Source organism: Drosophila persimilis, unplaced genomic scaffold (genome assembly GCF_003286085.1).
Source record: "Drosophila persimilis strain 14011-0111.01,24,50 unplaced genomic scaffold, DperRS2 tig00000808-arrow-arrow-pilon, whole genome shotgun sequence".
Lineage (NCBI taxonomy): Eukaryota > Metazoa > Arthropoda > Insecta > Diptera > Drosophilidae > Drosophila > Drosophila persimilis.
The window spans coordinates 690,910-704,958 of NW_020825357.1; the positions used below are offsets into that span (position 1 = coordinate 690,910).

General features: G+C 48.1%; 4 protein-coding genes across 5 annotated transcripts; 2 read left to right on the top strand and 2 right to left on the bottom strand.

Moving 5' to 3' along the window:
• The first annotated feature begins 258 nt into the window (after positions 1–258).
• LOC6599051 (protein phosphatase 1 regulatory subunit 16A) lies at positions 259–4,472 on the top strand. Of its 2 annotated transcripts, XM_026993189.1 has the most exons (9): positions 259–404; positions 467–1,178; positions 1,247–1,372; positions 1,445–1,520; positions 1,597–1,717; positions 1,785–2,354; positions 3,692–3,705; positions 3,743–3,787; positions 3,857–4,472. In XM_026993189.1, the coding sequence occupies exons 1-9, from the start codon at positions 259–261 to the stop codon at positions 4,042–4,044; spliced, it is 1,998 nt and encodes a 665-aa protein (XP_026848990.1). In that variant the 3' UTR covers positions 4,045–4,472. The 2 variants fall into 2 exon arrangements, with proteins under 2 accessions (XP_026848990.1, XP_026848989.1); XM_026993188.1 differs by having other exon boundaries at positions 1,785–2,350; positions 3,452–3,787.
• A 918-nt stretch (positions 4,473–5,390) lies between these two features.
• Positions 5,391–6,334, top strand: LOC6599052. Its single transcript, XM_026993218.1, has 3 exons — positions 5,391–5,547; positions 5,601–5,746; positions 5,800–6,334. Exons 1-3 carry the CDS (start codon positions 5,391–5,393, stop codon positions 5,941–5,943), a joined length of 447 nt encoding a protein of 148 aa, XP_026849019.1. The 3' UTR covers positions 5,944–6,334.
• A 1,946-nt stretch (positions 6,335–8,280) lies between these two features.
• LOC113566639 (caprin homolog) lies at positions 8,281–12,039 on the bottom strand. The gene is made up of 4 exons (XM_026993156.1): positions 11,563–12,039; positions 10,875–11,057; positions 10,641–10,807; positions 8,281–10,587 (listed from the first exon to the last, which is right to left on the bottom strand). The coding sequence occupies exons 1-4, from the start codon at positions 11,944–11,946 to the stop codon at positions 8,472–8,474; spliced, it is 2,850 nt and encodes a 949-aa protein (XP_026848957.1). The 5' UTR covers positions 11,947–12,039; the 3' UTR covers positions 8,281–8,471.
• A 117-nt stretch (positions 12,040–12,156) lies between these two features.
• LOC6599053 (gram-negative bacteria-binding protein 2) lies at positions 12,157–13,855 on the bottom strand. Its single transcript, XM_002024133.2, has 4 exons — positions 13,703–13,855; positions 12,891–13,637; positions 12,769–12,825; positions 12,157–12,711 (listed from the first exon to the last, which is right to left on the bottom strand). The coding sequence occupies exons 1-4, from the start codon at positions 13,833–13,835 to the stop codon at positions 12,254–12,256; spliced, it is 1,395 nt and encodes a 464-aa protein (XP_002024169.2). The 5' UTR covers positions 13,836–13,855; the 3' UTR covers positions 12,157–12,253.
• Between the last annotated feature and the right edge of the window lie 194 nt (positions 13,856–14,049).

The window sequence follows — 14,049 nt, forward strand, 5'->3', positions numbered from 1 at the left end:
CGCACCCGCACCCGCAGTCGCAGTCGCAGTTGCAGCCGCACTTGCAATCAAATTCAAAGATGCAAATTACAATTTTCATAGACAAACACGACAGAGCAATAGCAACAGCAACAGCAACAGCAACAGCCACATAAATTGCTCCCAACAAATGGTTTAAATTTGTTTGATTAGAACCGAGAAAGTGAGAAACTGAGAAGAACACACATATCATATAACCGCAGGGAGAGCACGGTGGCCGTGTCGTCTGACTCTGACAAAATGATTAAGGGTATTCTGATCCAGCGCAAGAGCCAGGAGGATGCCAGCTACGCGAAGCAGCTCAAGATGGAGCACGCCGATCTGGTGGCCGAGATGCAGACGGTGGAGAGTCTGCCCACCCACGAGCGCCTGCAGCTGGCCAGACTGTGAGTGCCACACCACGTATCTGTTTGATATCTCTGCTAATCCTTTGCTCTCTTCCAATTAGACGGCGGGCCCAGCAGCTGAAGCTGTCGCGGCAGAAGGACAAGGAGTGGGCCAAGCTGCAGCGAGCCAAGGGCAATACAGGAAGCGCTGCCGTGGCAGCGAGCGGCGCCAGCCACGGGCACACGGGTCTGATGAACGGCAATGGGGACACAACGCATCATTTTCGGCATGCCAACGGGTCGGGGACGGTGAGCGGCAGGCGGCACATATCCTTCGAGAACAGCGTGGTGCTGCTGGAGGCGGCCTCGCGCAACGATATGCCAGAGGTGGCGGCCCTGCTGCAGCACGGCATCACGCCGGATGCGGCCAACGAGGACGGACTGACGGCCATGCACCAGGCGTGCATCGACAACAACGTGCAGATGCTGCAGCTGCTGCTCGAGTACGGGGCGGATGTGGATGCCCAGGACAGTGATAAATGGACGCCGCTGCATGCGGCTGCCACCTGCGGCCATCTCGAGCTGGTGCGCATCCTCATCCGGCACGGTGCTAACCTGCTGGCCGTCAACACGGACGGCAACATGCCCTACGACCTGTGCGACGACGAGAACTCGCTGGACTTTATCGAGGGCGAGATGGCCCAGCGCGGCGTCACCCAGGAGCTGATCGACGAGACGCGCTCCTCCACGGAACGCATCATGCTGCGGGATCTCATGGAGCTGGCCCGCACTGGCGGGGATCTCGAGGAGCCGGACTATCAGTGTGCCACCCCAGTGAGTGCCTGAAACCCAGCCCTGCTCCAGCCCCCAACGTTCTTTGACTAACGCGCTTACTCTTGCAGCTGCACATAGCCGCCGCCAATGGCTATGTGCGTGTGGTGGAGTTCCTGCTGGAGCAGCACGTCAATGTGGATGCCATGGACAAGGATCTGTGGACGCCAGTGCATGCGGCCGCCTGCTGGGGTCATGTAAGGCAGCAGAAGGGCGCGACTCGGCCGAACAGGATAATAATAGACCATTCGTGATTCTCTCTGTTCTAGCTTGAGGTCCTTGAGATGCTCGCCCAATGCGGTGCCGATTTGAATGTCCGCAACAAAGACGATGAGACGCCCTCAGGTATCCATCCTCCCATCCTCCCATCTGCATATTTACATGCTTTACATGCTTCTCACTTCTATTGTTCTTTCGGTAGACATCTGTGAGGATCCCGAGATCAGAGAGCGCATTGAGCAGCTGAAAACGGAGCAGGAGAGCAAACGACTGGCCGAGGCGCAACGAAGGCGCGTTCGCCGCTCCCAGAGCAACAATACCAGGCATGAATCCACATCCTTACACCACTCCAGGGACTAATCTATGTATATCTCTGCCATTTTTCAACAGGGCGCAATCCGTGCGCCGGACCAGTTTGCGGGACAAAACGCTGACAACCAAAAAGGATGCCGTCGAGGAGACTCGCCTACGGCTGCAGGCCCAGGAGGCGACCGCCACAGAGGGGGCCCCTGCCTCCCTGGATCCACTGGCCAATGGCTATGGCTATGGCAGCAGCAGCGGCGGCGGCGGCAGCAGCCACCACAACGGTGAGAAGCGCCCCTCGACGGCCAGCCAGAATGGCCATGGCCATGGGCACGGCACTGGCCAGCTACTGCCACACTCCAAGTCCGCCGATGCGCTGGACAACGCCACTTCGATCACTTCATCCACATCCACAACAACCGCAACACATTCCTTCCAGTCGCGTCGTCCACCCGATGGCCGCGAAAACGACGAGCTGCTCCGCCTGAAAGGAGCCCAGGACGGTGCCGTGGGCGAGATGCAACGCGCCACCTCAGCGGCGGCCGTCATCCTCACCGACAAGGGTACGGCGGCCAGTGCCGAGGCCGTGCAGTTTCAGTCGTCCAAAGAGGCTGCCAACGGCAAGATCAATGTCCAGGTCACCGTTCTAGTGGGTGAGTGGTGTCATCTCTATCACTGGCCCCGTGCCCCGCATGCTTCCCACAAGCTTCCCCATCATCCATCCATCCATCCATCCATCCACACAATCAACCGCCGCCACTGCACCTGTAAGCCACAGCAAATACTCGGCTTAAGCGCTTCTTCCGCCCGTGTCAATGTCAATGTTTAATGTGTATTTAACGACTCTACTAAAAAGGAAATGAATGAGAAAATACAAGTAGTACGCCCCCCGACTAAGCGGCTGAGCAAAGCCAACAGAATGTCCAGGTAGTTGACTGGGGATATACCCTGTAAGTGGGGGGCTCTCGTCGCTTAAATCGTCTATTTTGAGCCCCATATTTCCATCAATACCGAATTGTTTCCTTTGAATGTTCCCTTAATGTTGAACGAATTTGATTCGATTTCGATTTAGACCTAGATCTATAGGATCCTTGAAGCTTAGGGAAATCCCAAGTAGATCTTCATTGGCTCTGTAGATCCGAATTAAAGGATTACAGATATTGAATGATTCGAATTTTAAAGTAGTTGATATGTTTCTCTCTCTCTCTCTCTCTTTCACTTTCATCCAGCCCAGGCGTGCTGCACTGCCTCCCCGACAGGGGGCGCACACTGCACGATTAAGAGTGGGCGAGAGATAGAGAGAATGAGAAAGAGCTCTCTAAGTGGTTTTCTTCATTCTGGCTATATTAATGATCCGATCTGTTAGATATCAAGGGCTAAGATTAGATGCCGACTTATGATAACTTTAGGACCCTCCCCGATTGCACGACTTGCACGACTCGCGCTCTAAGATTGCATGTAACATAATCCACCTATAACTAACTACCCCGCACACATGGTTATAGGGTATTAAAACCTTAACTCTCAGAAAATCGCACACAAAAAACGAGAGAAAAGTTAAATAACATTTGCTTGTTTCTGTTTTATTCTTTTTTTTTTGTTTTTGTTGTTGTCGCCCGTTCTGTGTCGTCTGCCTGCCTGCCTGCCTGCCTGCCTGCATCATCATCATCATCATCACCATCAACACAAATCCACCCACAAATACCACCCAACACCCACCCACACACACATACACACACACACACAACAAACAGACACGAACAGCACGCATCATCAGCAGCAGCTCCAACAACACGCGATGCTGCTGCAGCAACATCAACATCAACAGCAGCAGCAGCATGCTGGCAGCATGGATGGCTTCAGTGCTGCGACCTTGTCGAACTTGAAGAAGCAGCGCTCCCTCTCACGCACCGCGAATGTCCTTAACAATTTCGAACTCTCATCAAACTCCACTACGACTACGACAACATCCACAGCATCGAATCCCATTGTAGCGGCAGTAGCAACAGCAACAGCAACAACATCTAATGGTTCTGTTTTAGGAGCCAACAACAACAATAACAACAGCACCAGCAACAACAACAACAACGGTGGAGGCGGAGCAGTAGCAGGAGGAGGAGGAGGAGGAGGAGGTGGAGGGTCAGCGTCAGCAGGAGGAGCAACCGCACCGATCTCCACCCAACCCCTGGGACTGGGCCCCATGGGTGGTGGCGGTCCCGGCAGCCTGCTGGACTTTGAGGCCGCATCGCCGGCAACGAGCAATTCGGTGAACAAGTTTAGCGGCATCACGGGCGACGTGGTCAGCGATAGCACCAGTTCCAGCCGCAAGTGCTGCGTCCTCATGTAGGAACAGCACTCGACTCGATCACCACGGTCCACGGTCCACGCTCCACGGTCCACGCTCCAGCTGAATAACAGGGTATTAACCAAGAGAAGCAGGCATTATCGTGAAGAATGCCATTGCAAAGATTTTTCAGATAGATAGATTCGATATAGAGACCATTTTTTACATGGGATTGTGTAAGCAAGCAAAAGAAAAGTGTCTTTTTTTTTTTTTTTAGAAATTTAGTGAGAAAATTCGTTGAGAATTGTTAATTGTATAAACCAGAAAACTTGATCCAACAAAGAGTTCAATTCTGTGAGCTCCCCCATTAACGGCTCAAAGTCGTTGCATTTTCCTATAACGAATGCTACACTACACTACACAACACAACAAATTATAAGATACAAATTGACATATATACACACACAGCTCTCTGTATATATGAGCATTGAAATATATATATACATATCTACATATATATATATGTAGAGAGAGAGAAAGAGAATACATTTTAAAGATTATCCAACAAAATAAATGTGAGCAGTTTACCTTAGTCTATACATATTGTATGTAAAATGAGAATCAAAATCAAAAATCAAAAACAAACAAAAAAAGAACAGCAAAACTATTTATATAAAATGGTTAGGAACTCTTGTTTATTGATGATTGTTCACTAGATTTGATTGCTTGAGATTGCGAGAGTGTGTGAGAACAAGACAAGCTAAGTATTATGCTAAAAGTATGAAATATATTTAATTAAATATACGATAGCAAAATTGTAGTTAAAACGATCAAGTAAAGCAAAGCAATGAAACGAACGAAAAGAAATGAAATGAAATGAAATGAAATGCAAAACCACTTAAGCAATTTCCAACCCAATAAATAAATGTGTACACGTTTGAATTGAATTAATTATAGCCAGCCAGCATTAGGATTTTGCTTTGTCTTCTCTAAATGTACCCTTTTATTGCAATTGCAACTTTGTTCAGCAAGCATGTGAATTGAGTTTTGTTGAGAGGTACAAAGAACATTTGTATTATTTATGTATATAGTATATAGAATTCCAGGAGAAGATAAACAAAAACAAATACAGAAATACAACGCGCAATTAGCAAATGAGACTTTGTTCGATTTAATTGTCAAGGCATTAGCAGAATGTTTTGTAAAATAAACTAATGAAAGAGAAAATAAATTCCTTCACAAAATGTTTCGCGCTTATTCAAATGGAAGGCTTGGCGCCATACAAACAACGCCCTCTGCCGTTTATTTGTTGTACTAATATTACTGCACACAGGTTGGCAGCTCCGGCAACCAGCTGATTCCACTGCTTGAGTGTTTTCTTCTTTTGTATTTATACAAATTTGAATTAAATGGAATCCTTGGTAAACTACCGCTATAGCCTAGTGGCTGGCGCTTGTGCTGCCGGGGGTAGCTTTTTTGGCAAGTTGCCCAGCCACCTGAGCGCACAGAAGCTGCTGTATTTTCAAGATTCAGCCGGAGGAAACTTTTCTGACTCGTCGTATCTGGGTAAGTATTTTAGATTTGCCTCAAAAGTAATTATATTTTGTGTCTATCTCTAGAGTTTGGTTTGCTGCGTCTGCTGCCATTGGTCCTGATGGTGATATGCAATGTTTGTAACCTGCGCTGTTTCCTTAAAGCGCTACAAATGACGGAGCAGACCCTAACGTGCGTTGTGCTGACTGCCGCGTCCAACTATGTGTTATCTGTAGGTCCCCCACCATGCTTTGGTACGAACATGACAGTATGCTTTGTTTATAGTTTCTTTTAGGTACGCTGGTATACCAAGAGCCACTAACCGCATTGTCTGGTATTGGAATTACACTAATATTGGCTGGGCTTTGGTTTCTTTGCGATGCTGGAGCCGTGGACAGCAGGAAAAAAGAGACAGAAAAAGAGTCATAACTGTATTGTTGTTTATGACTGGAGAAAATATCGTTGATCCTTGATATTGAGTCCATCGAGGATGTTCCCCCGATCTCGAGAAGGCGTGAACCGCCCAGATCAGACGAGAAGAAGCGGAGCTATAGCTATAGCTATTGCGATTTAACTAAAAATATAATTAGGAATAAAATTAGCAAGGTATATCCTCATCGTCCTTGGTGCCTGGGATAAAACGCTCTCGCGATCACGAGAAGTCGTGGCTCGCCCATATCCGATGGGTAAAATCAGAGTTATAGACATTTTACTGAAAACTAACGTTAAAAAGGCAATTTCCTTATTGTCCTTGACACCAAACGATCGGGGATATCCTGCTTTTCATGAATAGGCGGGGCACGCCGAGGTCGAACTGGAAAAATCTGAGCTATATCGCCTGGTATCCCAGCTCTGAGTTTCTCATTTTCGGCTATTTTTCTTTGGCTATATCTCGATTATTTATAGGCCGATCGACAAAGGACTAACTCTCCCAGGATCGCGAGGATCCAGCCTGTCGATCGGCATCAAAATCTGGACTACGAAAATGAGGCCGATTTTTGGCAAATTGAATGATGTAACCATCATGATTTTTTGCGAAAATCGTGATGGAATGGATATCCTTTTTTCTGGTGCCAATCGGTTGGCAGGACTCTCCCGGTCACGAAATGACATGCCACGCCCCGATGGGCTGCCGTTTAGCAGAGATATAGCTTGCAGAAAAAAACCAGTATTTTCATGATGTGCAAATCCAACATTTCGGAAAGCTATATCTCAGCTAAATAGGGCCAGATCGGCACAGGACTAACTGTCCAAGGATCGCGAAGATCCAGTCTGTCGATCGGCATCAAAATCTCGACTACGAAAATGGGGCTGATTTTTGGCAAATTGGATGATGGTTACATCATGATTTTTTGCGAAAATCGTGATGGAATGGATATCCTTTTTTCTGGTGCCAATCGGTTGGCAGGACTCTCCCGGTCACGAAATGACATGCCACGCCCCGATCGGCCCATAAAAACCCGAGATATAGCAACAACAAAAATCTGAACCTTAAATATGCGAACACGAAGAAATTTCTAAACTCGGCACCAGGCGAACAGAAATCAGCAGAAGGCTACTTTAGCAAATTAAAATATTAGTTGCATACTTTTGGGGCTGGAAGCAGTTTCTTTCTGCTGATTTCTGTTCGCCTGGTAGCTCGGTCCGAAATTTGAGCAGTCGCAACTTGTGTGCTGTTTTTGTACAACAACTGACAACAACAACAAGTTAGAAGTCAGATTTGTTTTCTTATTTTCTCCGTGATTTGTAGGCCGATCCTGGCGCGCGACGGCTTCTTGTGTTCGGAAAAATGTCCTTGGTTTGATGGAGTCCTTATCAAGGACCAAGAATTTTTTCACGTTCTCAGAAAATATGCCGTCTCATCTATATAGCCGCCAAGCCGAAATATACATTTTATTATTATGTTTATTATATACAAATTGTATATTTGAAGAACTGCTATGAGATGCTAACCATACCCCCCTCTGGCAAGGTGCAGCCTTGCCCTAGCTTCCTCGAAAATGTAAATCAATGAATCGCTTACATATACATAATTTTGTTTAATGTATGTACCATTTTGCAAATACATAAATCATTTCATTTCATTTATAATGCACTGTTAGTGTGCATGCTTCTTTTTCGCATAGAGTTAATTACAACTATTATTTTCATAAGTGGTTTTGCATTTTTTCGTTTCGTTTGTGTGTAAGATTTTGGCAAAACTACAAAAAAAAAAAAACAATGTTGAAATGGGATAGAACATGACAGTAAGAGCAAAAACTAAAAATATATTATCCTTCGTTTATATATATAGGTAATAGTAATTAATTTGTATATTTCAGAATTGTTATTTAATTGCTAAGACGTATAAATACTTTTTTTCACCCCGCACTCGGTCTCTGTTCGTTATTAGATCAGTTTTAGCGCAGCCGAACAAAATGGTTAAGGTTGTTCGAGGAGAAGGGGAGGGGAGAGACTTTCTGAGTTGTTGTTTCTGTACTTTGCTCATCTTTTTGTTGCGCAGAAGTTCTTCCTGTCCTGTCCTGTCCTGTCTGGGAGTTTTAGAAACGAAACCCTTACAGCGTTTCTTTCCTGTATATAGTTGTAATCTTTCTGAATTTTTCTTCGTTTTTCTAACAACTATTTTGCTTTTATTAATACGTAAATAAATCGTAATTAAGGGAAAGAATTATACATGGTTTTCAAAAATGCGCAAGAATCGGATTTCTCATTTGATGCTGCTGCCGCTGTCGTTTTCCCTGCCCCTAATTGTGATTTTCTCTAGACGAATTTTGTTTGTTTATTTTCATATTTTCTTGTTGTTTCTTGGAGTCTAACGTCGTAATAGTAATTGTACGTCTACGTTGCCTTTGCTTGCATGTGGATGATCTGTGTTCGCTATCTGTGTGTTTCTGTGTGTTTCTGTATGATTTGTATGAAGTTTTCCTTGTTGTTTATTGGTAATACGTATTGTTTGCTCAGTTTTTGTTCTCCAATCCAATTGGCATGCGCTGTGGCTGGGTCTGGCGTTGGTTTATGTAGCCACCGCGCTCGCCACCGGCACCTTGGCCACCTGCTCCACCACGACCACGATCGCCCAAGGGTCTGCCACCGCCAAACGATCCGTTCCCGTTCCGTTGCTGGTTTCCACCACGCTGGCCGCGATAGCTTCCACCTCCGCCTGAAGAGTCATAGCGCGATTCCTTGTTGTACACTCCACCGCCATTCTGGTAGTAGTTGTTGCCTCCGTTTCCAGACTCATTGTTGCGGAAGTAGACACCACTGTTGCCACCGGGATTGCGTCCGTTTGTCGAGTTTCCGTACTGACGAGCGCGATAGCTTCCTCTTTCGCCACCATTACGACGCTCATCGCCTCGTCCACCCTGGTCGCGGTCACGATCGCGATCCCGATCGCGCCTGTCATCTCCTCCAGCACCGCGGCGCTGATAGTTGCCGGAATTGCGTCGTCCATCTTGCTGAGAACTGTTCCAATGGTTGTTGCCTTCGTTCTCCGGATATCCGCTGCCGCTGCTATTGTCGCGTGGAGTGGCCCACTCCTGCTTATGGCTGTTGTTGCTGCTGCCGTTCGAGGCGGCACTGCTCATGGCATTCATTTCCGAGCTCCATTTGTTGGGTGGTGCAGGTGGTGTGGACTCTGCTATCGACGAGGACTGGGCCTTTAAGACATTCGTAAGCGCAGCAGTGGCGGCGGCATTGGTGTCGTTATTACGGGCATTCCAATCATTGCTCTCCACATCGCCCCCAGCTCCGGCAGACGATTTGATCACTATAGTGGGCTCTTCCAACTGCTGTTTTTCCTTCAGCTGCTGCTGGATTTGTTGCTCGTAGGTCACAACAGCACTATCATAGGGAAAAACTGAGGTCACGTCTCCTGGCTGCATGCCGATGCCTTGAGGAGCTTGCTGTGGAGGCAGCTGTGGTTGTGGTTGAGGCTGTGGCTGCTGCTGGGGCGGTAGACGTGCCATGATTAACATAGGCTGCTGCTGCTGTTGCTGTCGCTGCTCGTGGATCAAAACTGGCGAGAAGAGCTGCTGCTGCGGTGGAGGGACCTGCGGCTGGGGCTTCGGTTGTTGCGGCTGCGAGGGGAACGATTGATTGGTAAAGGTCAGGGTTTGTATGGCCTGTGGAGGCTCTTCAATATAGTGTGGGCGAGCCTCAAAGATCAATCCCTGATTGGATGGGGGCGGAGGAGCCAAGACCTCAGGATTGTCCAGTTCGCTGTCCTGCAGAAAGTGGAAGGTTCCTGTGCCCAAAACCTCCGCCAAAGGACGCAGTTGTTGCATAAACTGTTGCTGCTGCGGTGTGGGAGCCTGCAATCCTGCTGCCTGGGGGTGCTGCGGCTGCTTGAAGTAATTCTGCTCCACGGCACGAACAGTGGGTGCGAAATGGGGCGGAGGTGGCTGCTGCTGTTGCTGCTGAGGGGGAGGAGGAGCTGCTCCCGTCTGCAAGGCCTGGAGATTCACGGGGCTGCTCAGCAGCTTGTGTGGGTGAGGCGGTGGTGGCTGTTGTTGCTGAGGAGGTAGCGGCGAAGCATACACAACATGCACTGGCGTGGTCGTTGGTTGAGAGATGGGAGGCTGCTGCACCACCATGTTTTGCGGCGGCTGCGGCTGCTCCACTGGAGCGCGCAGGTGCTGAGGCTCAAGCAGAATGAGATGTGGGCGTTCGTGTTGCAGCTGCTGCTGTTCCATTTCAGGATTGCCACCCAAATGAACTTTATCAAGACCCTCCTCAAGAGAGTTGCGTGCTGACGGCTCGGAGGGAATCTCCGTATCCAACTCTCCGGTGGCATCGTTCAGCAATATCTCCCCGACCTCACCCTCACCGCTTCCAGTGCCGCTGTCCGTGCTGTTGGCCACCGCATTCTCTACCGGCACTTGATAGTACTTATCCAGATAGCCGCTGTCCTGGATCTGTTGGAAAAGCGCACGCACCTTGTCGAAGGTGATTTCACCGTAGGCCTTGGGCTTGGCATTGATCGTCAGGGAAAAGATCTCGGCCGCCTTCTGAGCAGTGGCTATGAAGCTTATGTCCTCTGCAGTTTCCGGACGACGGGTTTGGGTCTCAATGCAGCTAAGATTGAAAACAGAATTAGTTTCAAGACCGCTTGCTTTGGCTCTACTTACAATTTCTCCAGCACATCCAGTTCGCTGCTCTCCAACTTTTGAGCTCCGTTCTCGCCCGACAGGAAATCGTTTCGAACTTGTTCATCATTGAAGCAGTTGAGTACATTCTGAATGATCAAAACCTCCCGAATCTTGGCTGTCTCAGCCAGTGCCTTGGCCTGGTTGTCCTTCAAACAGATTCAAACAAGATTTGTCAAAAAATCATTTCATTTTCTGAGCATGCTCGTGACTTACCTTGCGTGCCTGTTTCTTCTGCTCCTTTTCGGCCTCTTTGGATTGCTGTTGCATTTGCTTGGCCAGCTCCCGGGCAAACTCCAGATTGGCCAGGACCGCATCGTATTTGGCCACAGCGGATGCCTGGTCAGCGCTCAGTTCCTTGCCGCCTGTTTGTATGGCGCGATAAGATTCCAGTTTCGTCTGTTTATGAGAAAATGCAATGAATCAGTTGGCATTACTCATGGCTTGGAATATAAACAAAAGAAAAGGGAAATAGGCAAACAAAATGTAGATTGTCCACCGGCTATGGTGTTGCCAGACCGCCGGCAGACTCTCAGCTGTTGGATGTGCGAATTAAAGAATACGAACAAATGCAATGCAAGAACTAAAATTGTATACGTCTAAAATTAATATTCCAATATTCTGAAAAGCCTGCAAAATTCCAAATATCTATGAATGTTTATGGGACATGCCGGGCCGGCCAGAACATTGAGCCACCAGGGCTGGCAACTCTGTGCGATATAAAACATGGCGTCGCGAAAAATCTGCAGCCACGAGAGGGGGGAAAGGCGAAATGAAACAAAGCAACACAAGAGAACGAAAATAAAAATGGTGGGCAATGCGAAGAACAAATTGTAAATCCTTTGTTCCACATTCTTTGGGCAGGTGGACACTATGCAATACAGGCAGTTCCATTTATACAGACCTTGCGCTTCTCCAGGTTCCGAATTTTGTGCTCAATGGTGACCAACATTTGCTTCAGGGGATTGTACGGCTCGGCGGCAGCAGCAGCAGCAGTTGTAGCAGCAACGGCAGTCGCAGATGCGGCTGTCTTCAGTGCTTTGGCAGCATTTCCATTGCTCGAATTGTTGTTGGTCAAATCGGTTTGGCTGCCATCCGCTGCCGGTGCCGTCGACTTTTCGGCCAAGCTGGGGCTATTGCTGCGCTGCCCATTGGTAGTGCTCGAGCTGCTACCGTTCGCGCTGCCACCGATTCCGCCCACGCCGCCACCACCGATGGAGCCGACCGAGGCGCGCTTCTCCTTGCTATTGTTGTTGTTGTTGGTAATTGTGGTAGCAGCCGAAGGCATGGTGTGCCGTTGTGTTCTTCTAGTTGCTTACTACGTTTGCTTGAAAATGGGAATGATCGTTGTAAAGTTGCTTTTTTCCTGTTATTTTATCTGCTCCTCGAAAAAAACACACTCCGCAAAACTGGCAGCAAATGCACGAAAACGATGACAGCTGCTGGAAAATAATCGAAGGCACAGTTGCCAGTGATGGGATGGAAATATCGCCAGAGATGGGGGGGAAATATCGCTGAGTTCAAATTTATTTACAAATCATTTCCTACCACTACCACATTAAATTTTTCGTGAAAATGAAAATAAAATGAGTGTTTCACTCTGCATAGACACGCACATAATCTATAATCATGGAGCTGTGCTTGCCCCATGTGGGAGCCCAGGTGTCGCGCTGTTGCCAAAAGGAAAGAGCTGCCCGCGGTTCCCGGTTGAGATATGGTTTTACGTCTTTCGCCAGTACGCTATCGTCGAAATTGAGAAATCCGCCGACAGTAACGCCAAAAATGATGAAACACTTCTCATTGAAGTAGGACAAACCATCGTAGAGCTCTCCATAGATCTCTTCGTCCACCATTAACGTAATCTTATCCCGCTGCCATATCATTGTGTAGTTGTGGAAACTATCCCCGTAGTGCGCCTTACTCAAACGATCCTTGAGGTACTGCCTAGCGCGTCCGTTATCCCAGACAACCATTCCACCATACAGATGACTCCCGGAGATGTCCTCCTGTTGATTGCTTTGCAGGTGAGAGTTTCCCCTTGCGTAGGCAACACCTAAGAACAACCGGCGGCTGAGAAGTTGGATGCACCTTTACGATCGTTAACACTTACGCAGTTGTTTGGCATAATGTGTTTCTGCATAGGTCGACACGGGCTGCAGCATCACGTCTAAGGAGGTACACAGATTTTAAGTATGGAAGCCGCTTGCCAATTTATCTCGTGTTGGAACTTACATGGAAAAAGCCAATCGCCTTTCGGCAGCTTTGCCCGTACCACGATCTTCCCGTATTTAAAGCTGAACGAGTCCCGTGTGTGGATTTGGGCGGAGAAAACTGGAGGTTTGATGCTATAAAAGCTTCCCTGAGCAATGTTGCACTCCTGCTCGGGGCTTTCGACGGCTGTGCAGCGATCTCCCAGCTTGAAGCTGCCTTCGACCACCTCGCTCGCCACAATGGGAACAATATGCAGATAGCCCTCCTTCACGTACGAGTTTCGAGGAGCATCATCGAAGGCCACCAGCTCCTCCTCCACATGATACATGCGCTGGCGTATGTCATGTTTCCACGTGCTGCGATTCAACTGCGCCTCACTGAAGTTGTCCTCAAAGAGCAGCTCGCCCAGGCAGGTCTGGCGGCTGCTGCTGACGATGCTCTGGGCGGGCTTACAGCGCTTGGCCTGCTTCTGCGGCGACAAATAGGCATGGCATTCTCCCTCCCCGTTGGGATAGGTAATGCTCCGCGAACGGCCGTCGCGGGTAGTCAACAATCGAGCGTTTATAATCACCCGAGTCTCGCTTTTTTCGTAGATCTCGTCGTTGTACTGCACCAGAACTGAAATTTGCAGCTTATCATTGTTCTGCAGACTTGTCTTTTGCCTGCTGATCCAGCTCCCGTTGTTGGACTCCGTGATGTAGTCCATCAGAGCCGGACAGTTGTCATCTATTTGGAGCATGTAGAAGACCCGTTGCATGCCAGGCTCATCTGAAAAACAGTGTTCCACGGTACTCCATGAAGTTTATCAACTTGACCTTGTCCCTGGACGTTACCTGGGATGGACACTTCAAAGCCGAGTTCATGTAGCATTTCAAAGTCAATGCTGGGTATCTTAAAAGCCACATTTTCATTGCTTTTCAGCAACAGAAGCCACAGACTGCAACAGAGAAGAGTTTTCCAGCGCATGACGCAGTTTTAATTGCTTTCAGATTTCAGATTATTCCGTTTAGCGTACAATTCCTAGAATTCTACATGCAACTGATTGAAAATCTTGATGCAATAGCTTATTCCGATTTCAAGCTTACAAACTGCTTTTCTATCTCAGATCGAATAAGCTTTCGTTATCGCCAGAGCAAAGCTTTCAGCTACATATGTAGATTTCGATCATCTCCGCTCTCGT

Excerpts from the sequence above, each read along its gene's own strand:
- LOC6599051 (XM_026993188.1), top strand. The coding sequence starts at position 259 with ATGATTAAGGGTATTCTGATCCAGCGCAAGAGCCAGGAGGATGCCAGC. Across the intron at positions 405-466 it reads CGCCTGCAGCTGGCCAGACT|ACGGCGGGCCCAGCAGCTGA; the intron begins GTGAGTGCCACA and ends TCTTCCAATTAG. Across the intron at positions 1,373-1,444 it reads CGGCCGCCTGCTGGGGTCAT|CTTGAGGTCCTTGAGATGCT; the intron begins GTAAGGCAGCAG and ends TCTCTGTTCTAG.
- LOC6599052 (XM_026993218.1), top strand. The coding sequence starts at position 5,391 with ATGGAATCCTTGGTAAACTACCGCTATAGCCTAGTGGCTGGCGCTTGT. Across the intron at positions 5,548-5,600 it reads TTCTGACTCGTCGTATCTGG|AGTTTGGTTTGCTGCGTCTG; the intron begins GTAAGTATTTTA and ends GTCTATCTCTAG. Across the intron at positions 5,747-5,799 it reads CGTCCAACTATGTGTTATCT|TTTCTTTTAGGTACGCTGGT; the intron begins GTAGGTCCCCCA and ends CTTTGTTTATAG.
- LOC113566639 (XM_026993156.1), bottom strand. The coding sequence starts at position 11,946 with ATGCCTTCGGCTGCTACCACAATTACCAACAACAACAACAATAGCAAG. Across the intron at positions 11,058-11,562 it reads GGAACCTGGAGAAGCGCAAG|ACGAAACTGGAATCTTATCG; the intron begins GTCTGTATAAAT and ends TCTCATAAACAG. Across the intron at positions 10,808-10,874 it reads AGAAGAAACAGGCACGCAAG|GACAACCAGGCCAAGGCACT; the intron begins GTAAGTCACGAG and ends ATCTGTTTGAAG.
- LOC6599053 (XM_002024133.2), bottom strand. The coding sequence starts at position 13,835 with ATGCGCTGGAAAACTCTTCTCTGTTGCAGTCTGTGGCTTCTGTTGCTG. Across the intron at positions 13,638-13,702 it reads CTTTGAAGTGTCCATCCCAG|ATGAGCCTGGCATGCAACGG; the intron begins GTAACGTCCAGG and ends ACTGTTTTTCAG. Across the intron at positions 12,826-12,890 it reads AGGCGATTGGCTTTTTCCAT|ACGTGATGCTGCAGCCCGTG; the intron begins GTAAGTTCCAAC and ends GTACCTCCTTAG.